This window comes from Palaemon carinicauda, chromosome 5 (assembly GCF_036898095.1).
Source record: "Palaemon carinicauda isolate YSFRI2023 chromosome 5, ASM3689809v2, whole genome shotgun sequence".
Classification (NCBI taxonomy): Eukaryota; Metazoa; Arthropoda; class Malacostraca; order Decapoda; family Palaemonidae; genus Palaemon; species Palaemon carinicauda.
In genome coordinates, this window is record NC_090729.1 from 177,712,116 (window position 1) to 177,736,882 (window position 24,767).

The following is a 24,767-nucleotide window of genomic DNA, read 5'->3' on the forward strand; positions in this document are numbered from 1 at the left end:
ATGATTCCAGCTCAACTCTTACAGAGGTCGCCTTGAGGATTGCTATGGGGTCAAAGCAATAAGGATTTAAATATCTTACTACTTTCCGTGCCTTGTTTAACTTCTCGTTATTGAGAAATCAATACATTTTTATTGATTTTCATACCCTTAGACCATAATGGAATCTTCCTGTTTTTTTTTTCTTTTTTGGTGGAGGGAACTTCCGATTTCTTAGATCCTAATCTGTCTGTTATTTCTGCAAATTAGCTCGAGGTTCTTTGAGCACTTGCTTGAAATTGGTAATCGGGACTTGTGGTAATTATCATAACAAGAAGAGTTAAGATAAAATTAGTAGCATAACAGCATTTAAAGTAGGATCGATACAAAAGATATGGAAAGCAATCCAGTGGTGGCAAGAAGTATGCATCACCTACCTAATAATGTGTATTTGATTAAATCCTTTTGATGAGAACATAAGTTTTAGTAACTGAGCCAAAAGTTTAAACCTATTTCTCTGTAGTAAAAAAAAAAATTGAAAAATATGTAGCCTACAACAAGTTTGAAGTAACCAAGGCATACAAGATTTTGAGAAATAAGGAGCCCAATTAGTTTCAATGAAAATATCGAAAATAGTTTAAAAGACGAGACAGAATATATAAACTTTGTAGTAGAGGTAATGAATTAATATTTGTAAGACAGTCATCCCAACGCAAAGAGGAAATAAGTGAAACATAGAGAAACTGACATATTTGAATATATATATATATATATATATATATATATATATATATATATATATATATATATATATATATATACTAATAACTAAAAAATAACAATATGTAAGTATTCGATACATTGCCGTAGTCTACTATTAGATTTTGCCAAAGCAATAAAGATGGCTCATTTAGACCCGTCAGTATGAGAAAATATCACTTTTTAGTTTAGTTTACTTTTTTTTTTTTTTTTTTTTTTTTTTTTTTTTTTGCCTGGTAGCCTAGTTGTTGACCTTACCAACGCTAATTTTTTCTGGTCAAAGTTATCAATACATACACTATATCTTACCTCATTTTTAATTCAACCACATGTTGTTTAACCATATCTTCACTACCGTACTATATTTTGTAATTATCTATTGAAATTTATCTATTGTAAATCATATTGTAAATAATATAAATGGAAACACACACCAAAGGAAAAGCACAAATTGTGAAATGACAAATACTTTTTTTTCAACAAAGACAGCTTACAATAGATTATACTAAAAAGTTTATGAAATGATACAGTCTATTACTATATGCAAACAAAAGAGTATATAAGAAGTAAGCTATTAACTTGTTATAACAGGAAATTAAACTTCAAACATTCAGAAATATTTCTGCAAAACTAGGACAGATTAAGAGGTGCCGTTACATAGACTTCATGTTTATCAACTGCCTCCTAAACTAGAAAACAACAAAAAGCTTATCGATTGTCAACAAAAAGAAACAAAGAAATAGTAATTTGCTATTCAGATTTATACTACCTAGTAGTAGCCTATTCACCCTTGTATCCTGAGTAGCTGCTGTTAATTATCAGGTAGTTATCGTAAATGTTTTGATATGATAAGCCTGCTTGAGTCTTAAGTGCTGCCCTTGTATTGTAGACAGGTTAGGTTATACCTGTCTCCAAATTAAGAATTCACATTGTTCTCTCCAATTATTTTATTACTATTATCTCACTTCCATAAACTGACTTATATGCTATGCCTCATAATTGTACATTGAAATATATCTGAGTGATAAGAGGATTGAAACTAGTTAACTTTCAGCTTTCAAATTTATAGGAGCCTTTGTATATCAGCGGCCAGTTCCTCACGTGTTGATTGAAAATGGACATCAACTAACCTAAATTTACCCCCCCCTAACCTAACCTAACCTACTAGCCGTGTCCCAGATTTATGTTATACCATATACTCATCTTATACTCTTGCAAAAGATGGGTAAAGTTTTACTGTATTACAGGGTATCATTTCGAACAGAAGATATGTTTTCCTGTAGTAAATTACCTGATTTAACCGAATTTGACCTTCATTTCAACCGCAAACAAACAGAACAACCAGCTCAACTAACTTCAAGTAGCCGAACTGGTTGTTGTTGCGGTTGAAGTGAAGGTGAAAACCGGTTGAATCACGTTATTTACTACAGTAAAACATATACTTATTGTTAAAATGTTTAGATATAATGGCTCTTGTTCTGCCATGGGCTCCCTTCGCTCGCCAGAATACAAAAACATCAAGCTCGTATGTACTGGCAAGTGGTAATGTTGAGTTGCTCACGCTAACATTAGCAACGCTAAATATAATGGTTCTTGTTCCGCCACTGGCTCGCTTCACTAACATTAGCAATGTTATGTTAACATATATATATATTTCTGAAACTTCATTTCTGACAGGAACGAGTGTCATTTTGGAAGAGAACGGACCATTTTCTGTAGAAAATAGTAGTTTTTTTTCCCAGGTTGTATTACCCTGTAATACAGTACAATAATACCAAATAAGGATATCTATATCTTTTATTTGTCCTACAGAACTGTACTGTTAAAATTTAAATATCTAATATATGCCATAGATTAAATTGGGTCTGAGAAGATCACATATTTCAAAATGCCAGGAAGTGGAGGACAACTTAGCCTATCAAAGTGTCTTACTCCATTGCATATCAATAATTCGGCTCTCATATTTTAAAAGACAAAAGAAAAATAGCCCTCCTTTAACAGTACAGTTCTGCAGCACAAATGAAAGTTATAGATATCGTTATTTGCAAGAGTATAAGATGAGTATATTGTATAATATAAATCTGGGACATGGCTTGTAGGTTAGGTTAGGGGGGAAAGTTTAGGTTAGTTGATGTCCATTTCCAATCAATGCGTGAGGAACTGGCCAGTTTAGGTTAGATGATGTCCATTTTCAATCGACGCGTGAGGAACTTTGTATATCAGTGGCCAGTTCCACACGCGTTGATTGAAAATGGACATCAACTAACCTAAACATTCCCCCCTAACCTAACCTACAAGCCGTGTCCCAGATTTATATTATACAATATACTCATCTTATACTCTTACAAATAACGATATCTATAACTTTTGTTTGTGCTGCAGAACTGTACTATTAAAGGAGGGCTATTTTTCTTTTGTCTTTTAAAATATAAGAGGCGAATTATTGATAAGCCATAGAGGGAGCCTTTGTATATCACAGGCCAGTCCCTTCCGCGTGCATAGAAAATTGACACCGACTAACTTAAACTTCTCCACTTAACCTAACTTACAAGCTGTGTCCTTACCTTTTTAACTAATGGGGAAGCTAACGCCCCTTGCAAACCCCTTTACACTGCTGTATTACTAGTCGGCCGTCATCATACATACAGCTGGCCGCTATCATACATACACTTCGTTAAATTTATTTTATTGGACACTTTGGGGTCTTTGTAGTTGGCTGGGACTGTCTAGGACAGTAATTAAAATATAGATAAATATTTACTTTAGCACAGTAATCCTCTTAAAGAATATAAATGTTCCTGGTATATTTATAGGTACAGTACTTTGAACTATCCTAATGCAAATAATTGGAGTACTGTAAGCCCATATGTATAAAATTTTAGACCTTTTAAATTTCCAAAAGTTATGAATGAAAAACCACATTTTAAAAGGAAAATAAACACAAGCACCACCCAACCAAGGGTTCCTTACCTAACCTAACCTAGGAGCCATATTCTTACCTACTGGTAGGCTATTTCTTTGTGATCCCCTTTAGACTGCCAACCTCCAGCCGATGATAGTGAGTGAAAGTTTTGTAGCGTTACACTACAATCTCGGGGTTTGAGGAGCAAATAGGAAAAAGTTAAACAAAACTGATCAGCTGATATCATGGCACCCAGAAATTTTCTCACTGTTGTAGCAATATGTATTATCGGTATAGTACGTGAATTAAAGAAATCTACAAGTATCACAGAGTGAACAAAGCAGATTTTTATCATCTCTTGAGGCTTGTTGGACCCAAGATTGTCAAGCAAGAACACATCCTATCTGCAGCAGCCATCTTGTTTGTTTACATCCGTAGTCATGCTCGCAGTTTGTGCTCGCTGCTTCTTGTCCAGTTGGGAAGCCAATATCTCGAGCAATAAGCTTTCGGGTTTTCCATTTCAGGCAGCAACGGCTTGCTGCTGGCAAAAAAAAAAAAAAAAAAAGGCTTGTGTAATTCCAGCTTAAGTCTCAACCTTGTGTTTGGTTCCCTATTAGTTTCACTCCTGGCGAGGTAATACTAAATAGTATTTCATAAATCATAAAACTATCTTCATATCATATTTCAGACAAAGATAAACAGTATTTTCCCCATAGAGAAAATCAATTTGACAAATTCCATGCTCATAATATATTCTAATTAAGAAGTTCTTAGAGTATTTCAAGAGAACATTTACAACTTTAAAATTGAGTTTGAATTTCTTTAGGGTTGTATTCACTTATACTATACATAGTATGCAGTATTTGAAGGTGATTTAATTTAGTAGTATTATTATTACATTAAATTTACATACACATTTATTCGCAAAATCATCTGTTGTTGTAAAAATGCTCCAAAAGTTTTAGACTATGCTTGAACTATAGTTTACCATAAGATCATGTCTTGAAAAGACAAACTATTGTTGAGGGAACCTCAATACTTTGTCAATTGCTAACATCCAAAGAAACACATGGTTAAACATCAAATAGAAATCAAGACTCCTCTTACAAATGTACATGCTAGGAATAAGGTTAGATTAGAGTATGATATGACGCTTTCCTTTATTTTAGTTAATGATTCATGAAGCGTTAGGTTAAGGTAGATGTGTTTCCGGACTGGCTAATCCCACTCAGCGGGGTAGTACTCGTAGCCGATGTTAGCTTATGATTTTACTTATAATCATCCTTGCCAAATTTTCATGATACTGGATTTATTTTATTTCTTACATTATTACTGTTCACATTCATGAACCGTATATTCTTTTTATATTGCTTATCTTATGATCTACATGTTCTTTTAGCATTCCTTTGAATGCAATTCATGAGCTGATGGTTTTCCCTCTCTCAAAATTCCTTATTTCTTACTGAGATCCCCATATTATTATTAGATGTAAGGGTAGCAAAAATAAAAAGAAATTAAAGTGCACACCATCAGTAATGATCAACATACTATCAAGAAAATGTGGGGTTCATGCATTTGGTCTTTCTGATTAACGACCACAAACTTTTAGATATTGTATACTGTTACAGGTTTACTGTAGCTATAAAAATGAATAGTGCCATTACAGTATGTGGCTTACTGCTTTGATTCTGGTATATATAGTACTGTATGTGGCCTACCAGATTTGGATGCCTCTTACTCTTACCTCACTAGAATATCCTTATATGTAATATATACAATACAGTATATATATTTATGAATTGAACTAAGCGATTAATTTGATAATTAAAATAAATCCAATATAATCATCCATCCACGAGGCTTACGTTCATAGCGCAACGTGCACCGCTTGACAGAACAGAATGGCCAGGAGATACTGTTAAATTCCGAGTGAGGCCAGTCACAGTGAAGCAAAGACCAATTGAACTAAGTGATTAATTAATAATTAATATAACCCCAAATAATTCTCTTATGCCAGTCTTCATTGTTACTAGCTGTTTTAAAACAGCCTGTTACAAACCAGTTATGATATTCCTTTGAGGTCATTATCATATAGTTGGTTATTGAATAAGGAGAAGTCAGTAGTCATATTTTAGGGTAGGCCACAGACAATAGCGATGACAGAATATCGTAAGCCACATACTGTACTGGCACCAAATGTACATGGCTATAATATATTATGAGTATTAACCTATGATCAAGATGTTAATTGTGAATCATCTATAATCCAATGATTTTTTTTTCCAGTGAATAGGTACTTCACAAAAATGGAACCTCAAGAGAAAACAGAGGGAGATTTAGACTCCCAAGAGGCTACTGCCAAAGGAGGTTATGAAGATGATGAAAGATTGAGTGACTTTGGTTCCCCTAAGAGAGGCCCAACATTATCAACTAGCACTAGTAGTTTTGAAGCTCTTGATCCCCACGATCCCAATCTCAGTCATTTGGCAACTTTGATGTTTTCTCACACATCAAATTATCTACAGGTGTGTACTGTACTGTTTTTATAGTCGCAGTCATTGATTGAAAATATAACCACATATAGTATGTAGTTTAAAGCAGAATACTGGATGTACTAATGTTATGGAATATCTGTACAGTATAACAATGTCTTTAAATAGGTATGCTTGCTTTTCATTTAATTATTAAGCTACCTGATGGCATCTTTAAGAAATTCCATCTTATTTAAACAAATTTATTATTAAATTCTAGACTGTGGTTGTCATAATGTGAGTTACTTGAAAGGCTTTGAATATATTTGAATGAAACTGGTTTTTTATTATTCTAAAGTAGCACAGAGAATTACAGTATACATAAATGGAATTACCAGAGATAGAAAGAAAATTTTTCAATATTTAACTTAGCCGGTGATTATATAAGCTGCAGCTCTGCTGCTCGACAGAAAACTCTACGTAAAAAATCCGCCAGCGATCGCTATGCAGGTAGGGGGTGTACTTCAACAGCGCCATCTGTCGTGCAGGTACTCAGTACTCATTGTAAACAAAGAACTCAATTTTCAATATTAATCTTACCCGATAATCATGTAGCTGTCAACTCCGTTGCCCGACAGAATTCTACGGAAGGGATACGCCAGCGATCGCTATACAAGAGGGGGGTGTACTCACAAGCGCCACCTGTGGCCAGGTACTGCAGTACTTCTTGTTGACACCACCTCAATTTTTCCTCTGTCGTGCCTCCGGCTAGACCTACATGGATACGCTGTTGATTCTGGAGTTTTTTGCTCACGATTTGGTGATGTATTTGCTCTAGAGTTTAGCTTTCGCTATTCAGGAAGTTTTATCATTAGCTTAGCTAGCTTTTGGAATTAATTTGATTAATTATGGTGACGAAGAGAGTATGAACTCTCTTTCACTTTTAAATGGCCGACCCTTCCCTTAGACGGAAGTGTTGGTGTCTAAGAGAGTATAGACTCTCTTTCTTAATTTTGCTTAACAAAAGTTATAGATTTATTTTATATCTCTCCGCCTTTTATAGGCCTCTTCGATTAACTTCCTTTTATTATAAACTTATTAAAATTAATTTTTATATTTGTTTATATTCGACCTTTCCTAATAGTAGGCGGTCTTTTCTTGGTACCGAAGTTAATTAACATTGAGCCCGTCATTTCGGTTTTACCTGTTAACATATGCTATTTTAATGTTTTTGAAAGAATTTCTTTGATAGTCTCGTACTGTTTTCAAAGTTGAACTAACGTTTTGTTTTGTCTCTGCAGTTGTTGACGTTCAGAACGTTCAACTTGCGCTCTATCGTTACGATAGAGAGAGAATTTTCACGGTGTCACGTTGCAGTAAGAGTAACCGTTTCTAGCGTTTTGTTCATTCTTTCTTAGCTTAATGGTTTTAATTCTAATAAAGGAACTTTTTATTTGGGAAATCTTTCAGTTTTTTTCCTTTAACAATAATATGTTTTAACGATATATATGATTGGGCTCTTCTCTCAGGTTCTAAGTCAAGAGAGAGAGAGAGAGAGAGATAGAGACGGAGGGAGAGAGAGCTGGATAACGTTTCGTTCAAGCGAGTAACGTTGTTATCGTTTTTGCTCTTCTCCCTAGTCTCTTTAGGGGAAGAAGGTAAACGTTTCTAGAGTTTTATTCTTGTTCTCAAGCTTTATGCGGTGAGAGATTTTAAACGTAGTTTATTTGATCTAGTGTTTAGTCTCTTTCCAGCCACTGAATTATTTATCTTTCATTAGATTTTTCTGTTACATTGTAATTCTGTTTTCGCAATTACTAACTTTTAAGGAAGGATAGAATTGCGTGTTTCAGGTACAAACCACTTAAAGTTTCGAGTTCAGTGAAATAAGTGCAAACAGAAAATCAAAAGTGATAAGTGATTAGCGCAAAGTGTTACAGTGTTGCGGTCGAGGGTTCGTCTGTTCGTGCCAGTTGTTCGCCTAGTCTGGGACCTCTTACAAGCTCCCAAGCCCAGGGGAGAAGTAATGTCAAAGGACTTATGGGTTCAGCAGGCCTTGATCGACGAACAGACGTTTTTCCCTCCGTGGTTTCGGGTGTATCTACACACGTTGCCGACGTGATCACCCCACCCACACAAAGACGAGAGAGCCCTTTTATTCCTCGTCTGCGGAAGAGGTTTCTCGCAGAAACCATGGACCAAATCTTGCAGCTTTTAAGTGCAAGTCGGTCCCTTCCGCACAAGTCCAACTCCTAGGTGTAGCCATTAGCACTGGGTCAGTTCGGACTTGTTGCAGTACGACAACTGCACACCTCCCAGAGAGGCAAGGTGGTATCGCAACAGGCAGTAGCTCCGTCTGTTGCCGCACCAGCTGTTTTAGACCCTCAGTCTCAACGGACAGTAGCTCCGTTTGTTGTTGTCTTTCTTAAACTCTAGTGGTCTATACTGCAGTCAATGCAGTCTCAGCTTGCGGTGTTGATGCAGGAGTTTCAGGCAGAGAAGGTTAATACACCTCCTCCTGCGAGCGCTCCTCCTCACCGCAGTCCAGTCTGCCAGACGTACGAAGTTGAGGTTCCTCAAGCTTCCTCCATGCGTGAGCTACCGCGTTGGGAGTTGCCAGTTACCAGCGTTGTGCAGCAACCTCCACCTTCCTTAAGGCAACCTCAACAATGGGAACAGGAGTCTTATGCCTTACATCCTCCTCTTCCTTTGAGGCAAGAGTTTCTTGCAGTTAGACCATCTTCGAGGCAACAACCTCTTGAGGTACGACAACCTCTACCATCCTTGAGGCAGCCACCTCAGCTCTCGCAGCTGCTACCTCAACTTTCCTCAAGGCGAGAGCCTCAACTCTTGAGGCTAGCACCTCAAGAACCTCAACTCGTGAGACAGGAACTGCGTTCTGCGCAGCCGCTACCTCAACTCTCGCAGCTCACACCTCAAGAACCTCAACTCGTGAGTCAAGAGCCTCTCTCTGCGCAGCCACCTCAACCCTTGAGGCAAGCGCAACTCCTGAGGCAGGAACCTCATGCTATGAGTCAGCCACCTCAACGCATGCATCTGCCACTTTCTCCTCAACTTGGGCCTCTTCCCATTCAACTTTGAAATAACAAATGACAATAATAACACCTCATTACTTTCATAACTTGCATTTGTAAACATATACATGTATGCCTACACAAACATTATGATAATGGAGGTTATTCGTATTACTTAAATAAAAAAATATATATGTATTCCTTGCAATATATTTTTAACAAAATCGCAAAAATATGGCAAAAATATCTTCAAAACAAAAATGAATCATGAGTTATGAATGTAATGTAAATATTATGTTGATATTAAAACCCCATGCAAGCATGAATGAAGTAATGCAGTGTTGTCAACAGGGCGAGTTTCCCTTTCCTGAGGTGAAGTAGATTATAGTACGTATATTTAGTGCAGCTTAATTCTACGATTATCATGCCGGCTATCAAATTCATCAACAAAACAGTCTAAATCAATTCCCTCGGCACGTGCACTTTCAATGGACAGTAATGCGATATTACTCAATCTAGCACTGGTCATGGAATTTCTGAGAAATGTTACACGCCATGCAACATGCTCTGCTTACCTTACAGCATGCTCTACATACAGCATGCTCTGCATACAGCATGCTCTGCATACAGCATGCTCTGCATACCTTACCGCATGCTTCTCAGTCACACATCTTTGGTTGTTGCCAACTCACTAGACTGTCAAGCAGTTTCATAACGTTGCCTTCTAGTCTGCTGCTTTTGCACCAGTGAAACCCTCACTGAGAGAACTTAGCTTTTCTTGGATATGGTCCCTGTAGATGAGAAAGTGCTTTTCTCCCTCCTTCTGATATTCCCTTGAGGACTCTGTCATTTGGAGAGGAGCCTTTAGCTGCGTAGCCTCCTATGGACTTTTATTTAAGCATAACATGCTTCCAGGGAAGGTAATGGTTCCACTTCAGTCGCTAACCCCGTCTGTTACCACACCTGCTCCCATAGACCTTGAGCTGTGTTGCAAGACATGCAGTACAAGCTTAGTCCTTGTTAGAGGATTTTTTGTTTACGGAGTCAGTGTGTCACTGGGAAGACGTTCAACAACCAGCAGAAGTGACTTGTTGTGACGCAGTGCGGCAACCTCAGCAACCCGATAAGGAGTTGTCTGTACGACCCAGACAGTCTAGACAGCTTCGGGTTGTCACTGTACTTCCTCGCTTCCCCATGGTTGACAGTTCACAGACTGTGCAGCAGTACCATGATCTTGTGTCCGGCTCCGTCAGACGACTGGCTTTTAAGAGCTCCCACAAGTCGTCGCTGTCTGGAGATTCTCAGATGGACTATGGATCTGACCAAGGAACTGGGCCTCCTGGTCAATTTTGAGGAGTCCCAGCTCGTCCCATCCCAGACCATTGTCTACCTGGGTATGGATCTTCAGAGTCGAGCTTTTCGGATGAGTCTAACAGGGACACTTTCATCGCTGGCCCTGTTCATCGTGTTAGGGAGACTCCACCTCCGCCCCCTTCAGTATCATCTAGCTGCTCACTGGATAAAGGACATGACGCTAGAGACGGTCTCAGTTCCTGTTTCCGAAGAGAGGAGGTCTTCTCTCGCGTGGTGTAAGAACAGCTTTCTTCTCAAGGAAGTCTACCTTTGGCTGTTCAGAAACCCGACCGCCGTCTCCTCTCGGACGCATCAGACACGGGCTGGGGTGCGACTTTGGACGGACAGGAATGCTCGGGAACATGGAATCAGGAGCAAAGGACACTTCACAACAATTGCAAGGAGTTGTTGGCGGTTCTTCTGGCCTTGATAAACTTCAAGTCCCTCCAGCTTAACAAGGTGGTGGAGGTGGACTCTGACAACACCACAGCCCTGGCTTACATCTTCAAGCAGGGAGGGACTCTTTCATGGAAGTTGTTCTAGATCGCAAGGGACCTCCTCATCTGGTCTAAAGATCGAAAGCTCACGCTGGTAACGAGGTTCATTCAGGGCGGTATGAATGTCATGGCAGATCGCCTCAGCCGGAAGGGTCAGGTCATCCCCACAGAGTGGACCCTTCACAAGAATGTTTGCAGCAGACTTTGGGCCCTGTGGGGTCAGCCAACCATAGATCTGTTCGCTACCTCGATAACCTAGAGACTCCTGTTGTATTGTTCTCCGATTCCAGACCCAGCAGCAGTTCACGTGGATGCTTTTCTGCTGGATTGGTCCCATCTCGACCTGTATGCATTCCCGCCGTTCAAGATTGTCAACAGGGTACTTCAGAAGTTCTCCTCTCGCAAAGGGACACGGCTGACGTTGGTTGGCTCCGCTCTGGCCCGCGAGAGAATGGTTCATAGAGGTACTGCAATGGCTGGTCGACATTCCCAAGACTCTTCCTCTAGGAGTGAACCTTCTACGTCAACCTCACGTAAAGAAGGTACACCCAAACCTCCACGCTCTTCGTCTGACTGCCTTCAGACTTTCGAAAGACTATCAAGAGCTAGGGGCTTTTCGAAGGAGGCAGCCAGAGCGATTGCCAGAGCAAGGAGAACATCCACTCTCAGAATCTATCAGTCTCAAGGGGAAGTCTTCCGTAGCTGGTACAAGACCAATGCAGTTTCCTCAACCAGTACCACTGTAACCCAGATTGCTGACTTCCTGTTACATCTAAGGAAAGTAAGATCCCTTTCAGCTCCTACGATCAAGGGTTACTTAAGTATGTTGGCAGCGGTTTTCCGCCACAGAGGCTTGGATCTTTCCACCAACAAAGATCTACAGGACCTCCCTAGGTCTTTTGAGACCTCAAAGGAACGTCGGTTGTCCACTCCAGGCTGGAATCTAGACGTGGTCCTAAGGTTCCTTATGTCATCAAGATTTGAACCTCTCCAATCAGCCTCTTTTTAGGACCTCACATTAAAAACTCTTTTCCTCGTGTGCTTGACAACAGCTAAAAGAGTAAGTGAGATCCACGCCTTCAGCAGGATCATTGTTTTCACATCTGAAATGGCTACATGTTCCTTGCAGCTCGGTTTTTGCTAAACGAGCTTCCTTCACGTCCTTGGCCTAAGTCGTTCGAGATCCCAAGCCTGTCCAACTTGGTGGGGAATGAACTGGAGAGAGTACTTTGCCCAGTTAGAGCTCTTAGGTACTATCTAAAAAGGTCTTAACCTTTACGAGGACAATCAGAAGCCTTATGGTGTGCTATCAAGAAGCCTTCTTTTCCAAGGTCTAAGAACTCAGTTTCTTACTATTCAGGCTTCTGATTAGGGAAGCACATTCTCATCTGAAGGAAGAAGACCTTGCTTTGCTGAAGGTAAGGACACATGAAGTGAGAGCTGTGGCTACTTCAGTGGCCTTCAAACAGAACCGTTCTCTGCAGAGTGTTATGGATGCAACCTATTGGAGAAGCAAGTCAGTGTTCGCATCATTCTATCTCAAAGATGTCCAGTCTCTTTACGAGTACTGCTACACCCTGGGACCATTCGTAGCAACGAATGCAGTAGTAGGCGGGGGCTCAGCCACTACATTCCCATAATCCCATAACCTTTTAACCTTTCTCTTGAATACTTTTTATGGGTTGTACGGTCGGCTAAGAAGCCTTCCACATCCTTGTTGATTTGGCGGGTGGTCAATTCTTTCTTGAGAAGCGCCGAGGTTAAAGGTTGTGATGAGGTCCTTTAGTATGGGTTGCAGCCCTTGATACTTCAGCACCTTAGAGTTGTTCAGCCTCCTAAGAGGAACGCTGCGCTCAGTAAGGAAGACGAACTTATTTAAGGCAGAGTAATGGCTCAAGTCGACTTCCTTACCAGGTACTTATAATTTCATTGTTATTTTGAATAACTGATAATATGAAATACGGGATACTTAGCTTCTTGATATACATGTACACTGGTTTTCACCCACCTCCCTGGGTGTGAATCAGCTACATGATTATCGGGTAAGATTAATATTGAAAAATGTTATTTTCATTAGTAAAATAAATTTTTGAATATACTTACCCGATAATCATGATTTAATTGACCCACCCTTCCTCCCCATAGAACCAGTGGACCGAGGAAAAATTGAGGTGGTGTCAACAAGAAGTACTGCAGTACCTGGCCACAGGTGGCGCTTGTGAGTACACCCCCCTCTTGTATAGCGATCGCTGGCGTATCCCTTCCGTAGAATTCTGTCGGGCAACGGAGTTGACAGCTACATGATTATCGGGTAAGTATATTCAAAAATTTATTTTACTAATGAAAATAACATTTTTCTCTCTGTCGTGCTACCGGCAAGACCTACTAATTCGCTGTTGCTAACTGGATTTGTTTTCACAACTATTTGGTAAAGTACACGTTTCTAGTTTTGAGCTTTCGCTGTGCAGGCTTTCTCTTCAATAAATCCTTGCATTCTTTTTTTGCTATCGGATTATTTGTTGATGACTTTGGATAGTTTTTGAATTCCCCTTTGACCAATTCAAAATGGCTGACCCTTCTCAAGTCCCAAAATTCAGGAAGTGTAATGCTAGGGACTGTTCAAGGCGTCTTCCGAAGGCCTCTATCGATCCTCACACCGTTTGTTCCAATTGTCGGGATAAAACCTGTCAATTGGAAGATCGATGTGAGGAATGCGTTGGGCTTTCGGAATTCGATTTTATCGAATTCCAGAAATATACACGTAGGCTAGAGAGAGATAGAGTCAGGAGAAGTTCATCTCGTTCAGTTGATTTTTCCTCTCCTCATGCCCCACAACCTATTCCTTCCCCTGTAGTGGTTGCTCCTAATCCCCCTTCTGGTACTCAGGAACCTTCGATGGCTGATATGATGCGTGCCATTCAAGCTCTGGGTGAGAGAGTTGAGTCCTTGGCTAGTGACCGTAACCAGCTCATGGCGGACGTCAAGGAGCTGAAGTGTAAGAGTGCAGTGGGAAGTGATAAAGTGAGTGATAGTGTTGTGGATAGTGTTGCGCTTGAGGGTTCGTCTGTTCGTGCCTGTCGTCCTCCTAGTCCGGGACCTCTTGCAAGCTCCCAAGTCCAGGGGAGAAGCAATGTCGTACGACCAATGGGTTCGAGAGGCTTTAATCAGCGAACAGACGTTCCCTCCGTGGTTTCGGGCGTATCTACCCAAGATCGCCCCACCCACACAGAGACGAGAGAGCCCATTTATTCCTCGTCTGCGGAAGAGGTTTCTCGTAAGAAACCATGGACCAAGGTCTCACGACCTCTTAAGCGCAAGTCGGTCCCTTCCGCGCAAGTCCAACGGCCCAGTTGTAGCCACTGGGTCAGTTCGGACTCGCTGCAGTCTTCCGATGACTGCTCACCTCCTAAGAGAGGCAAAGCGGTACCGCCTCAGGCAGTTACACCGTCTGTCGCCGCACCTGCTCCTGCAGACCCTAAATGGTCTTTGCTGCAGACCATGCAGTACCAATTAACGTCTCTGATGCAGGACTTTCGTGCGGAGAAGGTTGCTGCTGCACCAACCTCTTGCCTACAACCAACCACGGTTGTGCGTCCTGTGGACGCTGAGGCGACCTTCTTGCGCACTCCAGCTGAGAGAGTCCCGCCACCCATGCGTTCCAATGTACCCTGCCAGCCGCATGTTGACGTTCAGCGACGCACGGAACCTTCCGTTGACGTTCGCGAGGTACAACATCCGTCAAAGTTGTTTTGTTTTGACGCGGTGCGTCAACCTCCGCAACCCAGTGTGGTTGCCTCTGCTCGCCCACATCAGACTAGACAGTCTGGAGTAGACGCTGTGCGTCCCCGTGCTGCTATGGTTGTTGCCAGCTCACAGACTGGGCAACAGTTCCATGACGTTGCGTCCGATTCAGTCACGCGTGCACCCGTGCGACCGGACTCAGCTGACCAGCCGATACCTACTCCATTGCCGCTTCCTCCTCAATTCTCGGATGATGGACTCTCTGATGATGACGATGCGGCACACGTTGATGAACCACATTCGGACCTTGACGAGCCCAAGTCCACGCAACCCTCTTTGGACTTTAGAAAAGTTCTTGCTCTGTTCAAAGAGATGTTTCCGGACCAGTTTGTGTCTGTGGCTCCACGCTCTCCTCCGTCAGAGTTTGCTTTAGGTACGCAGTCATCCTCGCCTGCCTTTACGAGACTCGTCCTCGCACGCTCGTCCAAGAGAGCTTTACGAGTTTTAGGAGATTGGATGCAGTCCAAAAAGAGTCTAGGGAAGACAGCCTTTACGTTTCCCCCTGCTTAACTCTCTTCCAGATCGAGCGTCTGGTATGCCACGGGAGAAGTTCTCGGCTTGGGAGTTCCTGCCTCTGCCCAGGGCGACTTCTCAAGTCTTGTAGACTCTCCCCGCAGGCTAGCCATGAGACGCTCTAAGATATGCTGGTCACCTTCGGACCTAGACCATCTGTTGAAAGGAGTATTTAGAGCCTTCGAGGTCTTCAACTTTTTGGACTGGTGTCTGGGAGCTTTGAGCAGGAAGATCTCCCCGACTGAGAAGGAATCTTCCTTGCTCATCATGTCCTGCATGGACAAGGCCATACGTGACGGATCTAGTGAGCTTGCTGCATCGTTCGTACTGTATCCGGAGTCCTCAAGAAGCGTGAGAACCTTTGCTCTTTCCTGTCAGCTGGAGTGACACCGTGTCAAAGATCAGAACTTCTGTTTGCTCCTCTCTCTAAGTGCCTTTTTCCAGAGGACTTGATTAAGGAGATTGCTGCTTCTTTGATTCAGAAGGACACCCATGACCTGGTTGCGTCCTCTGCCCGCAAAGCCACCCCTTTGCCTACCTTGTCAAGACCAAGGATGGACACTCCAGCGTCCAGATTTATTCCGCCCTTTCGTGGCAGAGCCTCCAGCAGAGGAGGTGCTCGTGCCGAAGGGAGACGTGGGAAGAAGAAAGGAACCAAGTCCTTTAAAGGCAGAGTCTGACTGCCACCTTCTTCAGACAGCAGTGGGAGCCAGACTCAAGAACTTCTGGCAGACCTGGGAGAAGAGAGGCGCAGATGCACAATCTGTGAAGTTGCTCAGAGAGGGGTACAAGATCCCGTTTGTACGAAAACCCCCTCTAGCAACGTCTCCCATTGATCTCTCTCCCAGGTACAGAGAGGAAGACAAGAGATGAGCATTGAAACAGGAGGTGTCTCTCTTGCTAGAAATGGGAGCGGTAGTCAAAGTCCTGGACCATCAAACCCCGGGCTTCTACAACCGTCTCTTCTTAGTGGTAAAGAAGACAGGAGGGTGGAGGCCGGTGCTAGACGTCAGTGCGCTGAATGTCTTTGTCACAAAGCAGACGTTCGCCATGGAGACCACAAAGTCCGTTCTAGCAGCGGTCAGAAAGGAAGACTGGATGGTCTCTTTAGACCTAAGGGACGCATACTTTCACGTCCCCATCCACCCAGACTCCCAACCTTTTCTGAGATTCGTTTACGAAAAGGTTGTCTACCAGTTTCAAGCCCTGTGCTTTGGCCTAAGCACAGCTCCTCTTGTGTTTACGAGGCTGATGAGGAATATAGCCAAATTCCTTCATTTAGCGGACATCAGAGCCTCCCTCTATTTGGACGACTGGCTTCTAAGAGCTTCTTCCAGTCGTCGCTGTCTGAAGGATCTAAAGTGGACTCTAGATCTGACCAAGGAATTGGGTCTCCTGGTCAATATGGAAAAGTCTCAAGTGGTCCCATCCCAAACTATTGTGTATTTAGGGATGGAGATTCACAGTCTAGCTTTTCGGGCTTTTCCGTCGGCCCCCAGAACAAGTCAAGCCCAGTTATGCATCCAGAACATGCTGAAGAAGGAACGATGTTCAGTCAGGCAGTGGATGAGTCTGATAGGGACACTATCATCCCTGGAACAGTTCGTATCGTTAGGAAGACTACACCTCCGTCCTCTTCAATATCACCTAGCTGTTTACTGGAAAAAGGACAAGACGCTAGAAGCGGTCTCGATCCCCATTTCCGAGAAGATGAAGTCTTCCCTGACTTGGTGGAAGGACAGTATCAGCCTCAGAGAGGGTCTGCCCCTGGCTGTTCAGACTCCCAACCACGTTCTCTTCTCGGACGCATCGGACACGGGCTGGGGCGCGACATTAGACGGTCGGGAATGCTCGGGAACTTGGAACTCGAGTCAAAGGACAATGCATATCAACTGCAAGGAGCTACTGGCAGTTCATCTGGCCTTGAAAAGCTTCAAGTCTCTCCTTCAAGGCAAAGTGGTGGAGGTGAACTCGGACAACACCACGGCTTTGGCGTACATCTCCAAGCAAGGAGGGACCCACTCTATGACGTTGTACGAGATCGCAAGGGACCTCCTCACCTGGTCAAAAGATCTAAACATTTCTCTAGTAACGAGGTTCATCCAAGGCAACTTGAATGTCATGGCAGATTGCCTCAGTCAGAAGGGACAAATCATTCCAACAGAATGGACCCTACACAAGGATGTGTGCAAGAGACTGTGGGCCACATGGGGCCAGCCTACCATAGATCTCTTCGCAACCTCGATGACCAAGAGGCTCCCAATATATTGCTCACCAATCCCGGACCCAGCAGCAGTTCATATAGATGCCTTTCTCCTAGATTGGTCACATCTAGACCTATATGCATTCCCCCCGTTCAAGATTGTCAACAAGGTACTGCAGAAGTTCGCCTCTCACGAAGGGACAAGGTTGACGTTAGTTGCTCCCCTCTGGCCCGCGAGAGAATGGTTCACCGAGGTACTTCGATGGCTAGTGGACGTTCCCAGAACTCTTCCTCTAAGGGTGGACCTTCTACGTCAGCCACACGTAAAGAAGGTACACCAAGGCCTCCACGCTCTTTGTCTGACTGCCTTCAGACTATCGAAAGACTCTCGAGAGCTAGAGGCTTTTCGAAGGAGGCAGCCAGGGCGATTGCTAGAGCAAGGAGGACATCCACCCTTAGAGTCTACCAATCGAAGTGGGAAGTCTTCCGAAACTGGTGCAAGTCAGTATCAGTATCCTCGACCAGTACCTCTGTAACTCAAATAGCTGACTTCCTTTTATACCTGAGGAAAGAAAGATCTCTTTCAGCTCCCACTATCAAGGGTTACAGAAGCATGTTGGCATCAGTCTTCCGTCACAGAGGCTTAGATCTTTCCAACAACAAAGATCTACAGGACCTCCTTAAGTCTTTTGAGACCACGAAGGAGCGTCGTTTGGCTACACCTGGTTGGAATTTAGACGTGGTACTAAGATTCCTCATGTCAGAAAGGTTCGAGCCGCTACAATCAGCCTCCTTTAAAGATCTCACTTTAAAGACTCTTTTCCTGGTTTGCTTAGCCACAGCTAAAAGAGTCAGTGAGATTCACGCCTTCAGCAGGAACATCGGATTTTCATCTGAAACGGCTACATGTTCTTTACAACTTGGTTTTCTAGCCAAAAACGAGCTACCTTCTCGTCCTTGGCCGAAATCGTTCGATATTCCAAGCCTATCAAATATGGTTGGAAATGAACTAGAAAGAGTCTTATGCCCTGTTAGAGCTCCTAAGTTCTATTTAAGACGAACTAAACCTTTACGAGGATAGTCAGAAGCTTTATGGTGTTCTGTTAAGAAACCATCTTTGCCTATGTCAAAGAATGCTTTATCCTATTTTATCAGACTGTTAATACGAGAAGCTCATTCCCATCTGAGTGAGGAAGACCAAGCTTTGCTGAAGGTAAGGACACATGAAGTTAGGGCTGTCGCAACTTCAGTGGCCTTTAAACAAAATAGATCTCTGCGAAGTATAATGGACGCAACCTATTGGAGAAGCAAGTCAGTGTTCGCGTCTTTTTATCTTAAAGATGTCCAGTCTCTTTACGAGAACTGCTACACCCTGGGACCATTCTTAGCAGCGAGTGCAGTAGTGGGTGAGGGCTCAACCACTACATTCCCCTAATTCCATAACCTTTTTAATCTTTCTCTTGAAATGTTTTTATTGTTGTTTTTGGGTTGTCCGGAAGGCTAAGAAGCCTTTCGCATCCTGGTTGATTTGGCGGGTGGTCAAATTCTTTTCTTGAGAAGCGCCTAGATTAGAGGTTTTGATGAGGTCCTGTAGTATGGGTTGCAACCCTTCATACTTCAGATCCTAGGGGTCGCTCAGCATCCTAAGAGGATCGCGAGGCTCCGTAAGGAAGACGTACTTAAAAAGGCAGAGTAATTGTTCAAGTCGACTTCCTTACCAGGTACTTATTTATTTTATGTTTGTTATTTTGATAACTGCTAAAATGAAATAAAAAATCCTTAGCTCATAATAATGTAAACATTTATTGCTGGTCTCTACCCACCCCCCTGGGTGTGAATCAGCTTATATAATCACCGGCTAAGTTAAATATTGAAAAATGTTATTTTGATAATAAAATAAATTTTTGAATATACTTACCCGGTGATTATATATTAAAGGACCCTCCCTTCCTCCCCAATAGAGACGCAGTGGACCGAGGAGAAAATTGAGTTCTTTGTTTACAATGAGTACTGAGTACCTGCACGACAGATGGCGCTGTTGAAGTACACCCCCTACCTGCATAGCGATCGCTGGCGGATTTTTTACGTAGAGTTTTCTGTCGAGCAGCAGAGCTGCAGCTTATATAATCACCGGGTAAGTATATTCAAAAATTTATTTTATTATCAAAATAACATTTTACAGTCATTAGTAGATGATTTAAAGATTTTACATCTTCGGTATGTAATATTTGACTTGCTGAGGAACTTGTGTCCTTATGGAATTTTTACTGCAATTAGGTTTTCAGTACAGATAATACTTAAGTTATATGAATTAATCCTATCTGTTTGTCATTATGCTTTAATCATCAAAGCCATTAGCTTCCTGACCTTTAACAAAAAAATGTTTTACCCCTCTCTCACTCCCATCTCCCCCTGCCTTATGATGGCCAGTATACCAACAGGTGGCATCACTGAGCAAACATACAAACGACTATTGCTCCCCAAAACTTTATATAATCATCGTTGATAAATAGTAGACCTGCCTATTATGCTCTACTGTAGAGATTCATCTTCACCTGATAGCAAAGTACCCCAAGGACAGTTTGATCTGCAGTTCGTCCTGACATAACCACGTGAGCCTTACCTAGGTACAGCCATTTACCCTGTCTCTCAAGGTGAGGGCGAGAGTGAAAGGCACTTTGTAGGCTGTAAGGGACAGTCCAGTCCTATCAACTTCAGAATACCAACCAGGCACAGTTCTTGCACCACTGAAATTAGAATGCATGGTTTAAGGGTGCAGATATTTTTATTTCGAAAAATGTCGAAAGCTAATAAGAAATTTAATAATCAAAAAATTTCTTGCAACAAGTTATATCAAAGGCAATGTCAGATTTAATTCAGGAGGGTAATTTTAATGTTGTTTTCTATAACCTAAAGCAGTATAGGAAATTGGTTGAATAAGTTTTATCATTCTTATGATAATAAACTGTGTTTCAGGTAATAAAGGACACAATTTATCAACACAACAGTTCTGTTTACTCTTTCTGAACCGAACAATCTTGATATACCTCTACGAGCCATAATTGTTTATTTAATGTATTGCCCCTGTTTGCTCTTGCTGTAGGCTAGAATACTGTGTCAGGTTATATTGCAAATTTTGCATTTTGCAAATCTTGTGGTAGTTCTTATCTACACTTATTGAAGTGAAGTTTATGGGCCTCCCATATCTTAATGTGTGTTTAGTTTTCTTGAGCTGTAACATTATCAGATAGTATACAAGAGGTTACAGGTTATTTTCAGATGTGCGAAAGGTCTCTGATCTCCTGTACTATTTTGGGGCCCATGATGAATTTTGGTAGTTAGTGTTGTAGAGCAGGTGTCTAGAAAACAGTTTGAAACCATCACACGTAGACAGGCTTTTGACATCATGTATTAAACCTTCTTTTTTCTGTTGAGCTTCTTCCACTCTCAGTAATAAGAAGTAATGGCAAGGTTAATGAAAGGTCAATTACTTTGAAAGATTTAGAAGATAGTATATACAGTACTGTATTATGGCTTGTATGATTTTTCTATGTCAGTATCTTCAGTAACCAAATTCCAGTTTGCCATATTCAATTGAAATCTGAGATAGTTGAGATGGTTAACTCAGATCCTTATCCTCTCCTTACCTTATATCTCTTGACTAGTAGTTAGTGTTGAAATGGTGTAAATAGTGTTTAAAGGTATAGTTACTGTTTAAGAAAGTACCAAAGCAGCTTCACAGAATGCTTTGTAATTAAATCTTTTTTAGTCCTTAATAGGTTTTTACTGTATATCAATAGTAGTATTTAGGGTAATTGAAACACTTTTTTGTATGGTTAACATACAAATATGGAAGGTAGAGATTATACAATTTTATCTTACAATATTTTACTTGTGAAAACTTCTAGGTGGTTTCTTAGGGAGTTTAATACTACAGTATACTATTGGAAGGTTTTTATATTTATAAAATATATACTATGAAAAAATGACTAAGCATTCCATACTCAGAGCAAACAGAATATTATCCTTATTAATTTTTGGTAGTAGATCCTCTTTCAGGCATGTTTCATTGAAAATGGTTGCTGTCCCAGTGGCATTTATCTTGTTGGTGAGTTTTTTTTATTGCTCAGATTTTATTTCTTTCATCAGTACTGCATTCCACCAGTAGCTTGGCTAGTGATAATAATAACTGTGTTATATCCATCATCAGTAGGGGGAGAAAAATACATAGAAAAGAATTCTATAATTTTACTGAAAGTAAACTACTGTGTATTTCACGGACCATGACACCCTCTTTTTTTAATATAACTAATGAACTAGGCTTCTGATTAATGTGAAACTGAAACCACCAGAGTTTGAGACACCGACCTAATTAAGAAAAATGGATTCAAGCATCTACTCCGCATTATTGTCTTACTTTGTATAGAGAAATGTCATCTAAATTCTGTGGTTATGGCGAGAACGGAAATTAAGACCTGGCAACTAGGCGTAGAATGATGTATGTCAACCATGACGTGAGCCCCTGACGTTTACACCTGCCACGCCCCCCTTTCTGTATGGTTATTAAAAGATATATAAGTTGTAGTGAATTATACTGCTCTTTGATGGAATCTAAAGATACTGATTAGTTATTATATTTAAATAAACTAATTTTTAGACTCACTTGTGTTTATTATTTAATTATTAGTTAATTTTACGAAAAAAAGACAAAAAAATTAACATCTCGGAAGGCAGTCAGAGAGGTGATCGCGCTAGGGAAGGTACACGCCTGTTACATACGGTCATTGACAAGGCTCCTGCTGACACTTTGTTCACTGACTACTATTGACATTTTATATCATGTCTAGAATGCTTCACCATTGTCCACAAGGTTGTCGTAATGCTTTTGTGTTGCGACTCTTAACATACTTCAAGAGGGAACAACACAACAATAAACTGAAAATTGGATTGAATAGGTTGGTATCATGTTGTCATGTTTAATGCCGTACCATCACGGACATATATAGTTGAATATGATGCATTATCAGATTCTCTCTCTCTCTCTCTCTCTCTCTCTCTCTCTCTCTCTCTCTCTCTCTCTCTCTCTCTCTCTCTCACACACACATACACTGTGTATATAAGGGATTTTGACGTAGGAAAAATCTATTTCTGGGCGAGGGACCTGTGCCGCCCAGTGAATAAGCTCCATTTAGCACTTATTCTTAGGTAATTTACTGCTAAATATACCAGAGAAAAAATGTAAAGGAGTGCTAGGTTAACTAGCTCGCTCACCTATTGGTGTCGGTATAAAATTGGGCGTATAATCCAGAGGTCCCGCACTATTTAGATTTATCCACGACAAATACCCCAATAGAGGAGAGCCGTTCAACCTCACTCGTACCACCAACTCTGCATCAGCTCAGAACCCAACTCCTTAGCACCCAAAGTTTGGGGACTCCAAGGGAGAGGAGCTGGGAGGGTTCACTGGGCGGCACAGGTCCCTCGCCCAGAAATAGATTTTTCCTACGTCAAAATCCCTTTTCTGGGCTCGAACCTGTGCCGCCCAGTGAATATATACAAGAGAAATGTCACCAAACTTGCAAAATAAAGGAAAAAACATAAGCGTAAGGGAAAAACAAGTTGCTTTAATCAGAGATGAGTGCCAAAAATAATTATAAGGGTATCTTAAAATGAACATAAATCCACTTGGTAGAACAATTGACAAATAAGGTAAGGTATAATAATGCCGTGAGTGATAATATATACAGATACTCAGGAGTTAAAAATTTACAAATATAATAACAGTATTCAGGTGCGAGACCAACGAATACAAATAGGGTATAAATGAGGCAGGTAAGAGGGAGAGATAAAGTGACAAGGAATTAACCTGTGAGTTACCTGGGAGTAACTACGCTCCCTGCAGCTACTGTAGAAAATTTTAAGGCTTCCAAATGTTTAAGGTAGTGTTTCTTGAACACTGACTGTGATTTCCACCCTGTATACCTGGAAAGGTCCGTAAAATTCATGTGGTGAAAAAAGTTCACCGAAGTAGCAACCGCTCTGATATCATGTGCAAGAGGAAAAGAGTCAGGGCTAGCTTGTTTAATAAAATACAAAATTTGTTGCCTGATCCCTTTAATGGTAATGGTACCACCTTGTTCTCTAACGAATAGAGGCCCCGAGGAGATAGAGGAGGTCCGGGATAAATAAGACCTAAGAGTAGTAACAGGGCACAGAGACGGATCTTGCGTGAGAGGGACGATTTTCCAGGAGGACCATCTGTTCTGAGGGTCTTCGTTCTTAGCCAAAAAGAATTTGTTAGGTGAAAGAAGGACCTCTCCCGAAGGAAGGAACTCAATATGACCCGGGTCTCTCGACAAGGCTACCAGTTCAGAAATTCTTGCCCCGGAAGCCAAGCTCACCAGGAAAAGTGTTTTCCTGAGAAGGGGAATGTAATCACACGAACTGTTAATGGTGTCAGAAGCCAATTTGAGTACATCATTAAGGAACCAGGTCACCGGGGTAGGACGAGTAACCGGTTTCAGTCTGGCACAGGCTTTCGGAATTGAAGCTAACAAAGAGTCGGTTAAGTCTATGTTAAAACCCACTAGGAAGATCTTTTTCAAAGCAGATTTAATAGTGGTGATAGTATTGGCTGCCAGACCTGATTCTAATAAAGATCTAAAGAAAGTGACTGTAAGGTTCAAGTTCATACAGTGCACGTCTGAGTCTATCAAAAATTTTGCCAACTTTTTAACTGCAGAGTCATACTGGCGGATGGTGGAATCCCGTTTATCTGATTCTAGGAACAGGGTGTTTTGAGGATCAATATTGGCACCATGCATGGCCGCAAACTTCATAAAGTCCATAAAGTTAGGGCGCTCTGAATGTTTGAGAAAGCGTACACAACGCGTGTTTGTACTATCTGAGACAGAACCGGATTGGGTATCGGGTGAGGATATAGTCTCAACTCTCGCAGGAGAGGATACCAGTTGCTCTTGGGCCAGTTGGGTGCGACCAAGGCTACTTGTCCCTTGAAGGATCTCAGTTTGTCTAGAACTTTCAGTAAAAGATTCACCGGGGGAAAGAGATAAATCTTTTCCCAGATGTCCCAATTCTGTGACATGGCGTCTGTGGCGTAAGCCTGAGGGTCTAGATTGGGAGCCACATATACTCTCAATTTGTGGTTGGACTCCGTGGCGAAGAGGTCCACATGGAGACCGGGAACTCGAGAGAGAATCCACCGAAATGACTTTAGATCGAGTGACCATTCCGATT

At 41.6% G+C, this 24,767-nt stretch overlaps 1 protein-coding gene across 1 annotated transcript in view; it reads left to right on the plus strand.

Annotated features, from left to right (window-relative positions):
* The first annotated feature begins 1,399 nt into the window (after positions 1-1,399).
* Blos2 (biogenesis of lysosome-related organelles complex 1 subunit 2) overlaps positions 1,400-24,767 on the plus strand; it is a 32,628-nt gene continuing 9,260 nt past the window's right edge. The window contains exons 1-2 of the mRNA XM_068374374.1: positions 1,400-1,557; positions 5,924-6,162. Of these exons, the coding sequence (XP_068230475.1) occupies positions 5,944-6,162 (219 nt within the window). The 5' untranslated portion in view covers positions 1,400-1,557; positions 5,924-5,943. The remainder of the gene's footprint in view (positions 1,558-5,923; positions 6,163-24,767) is intronic.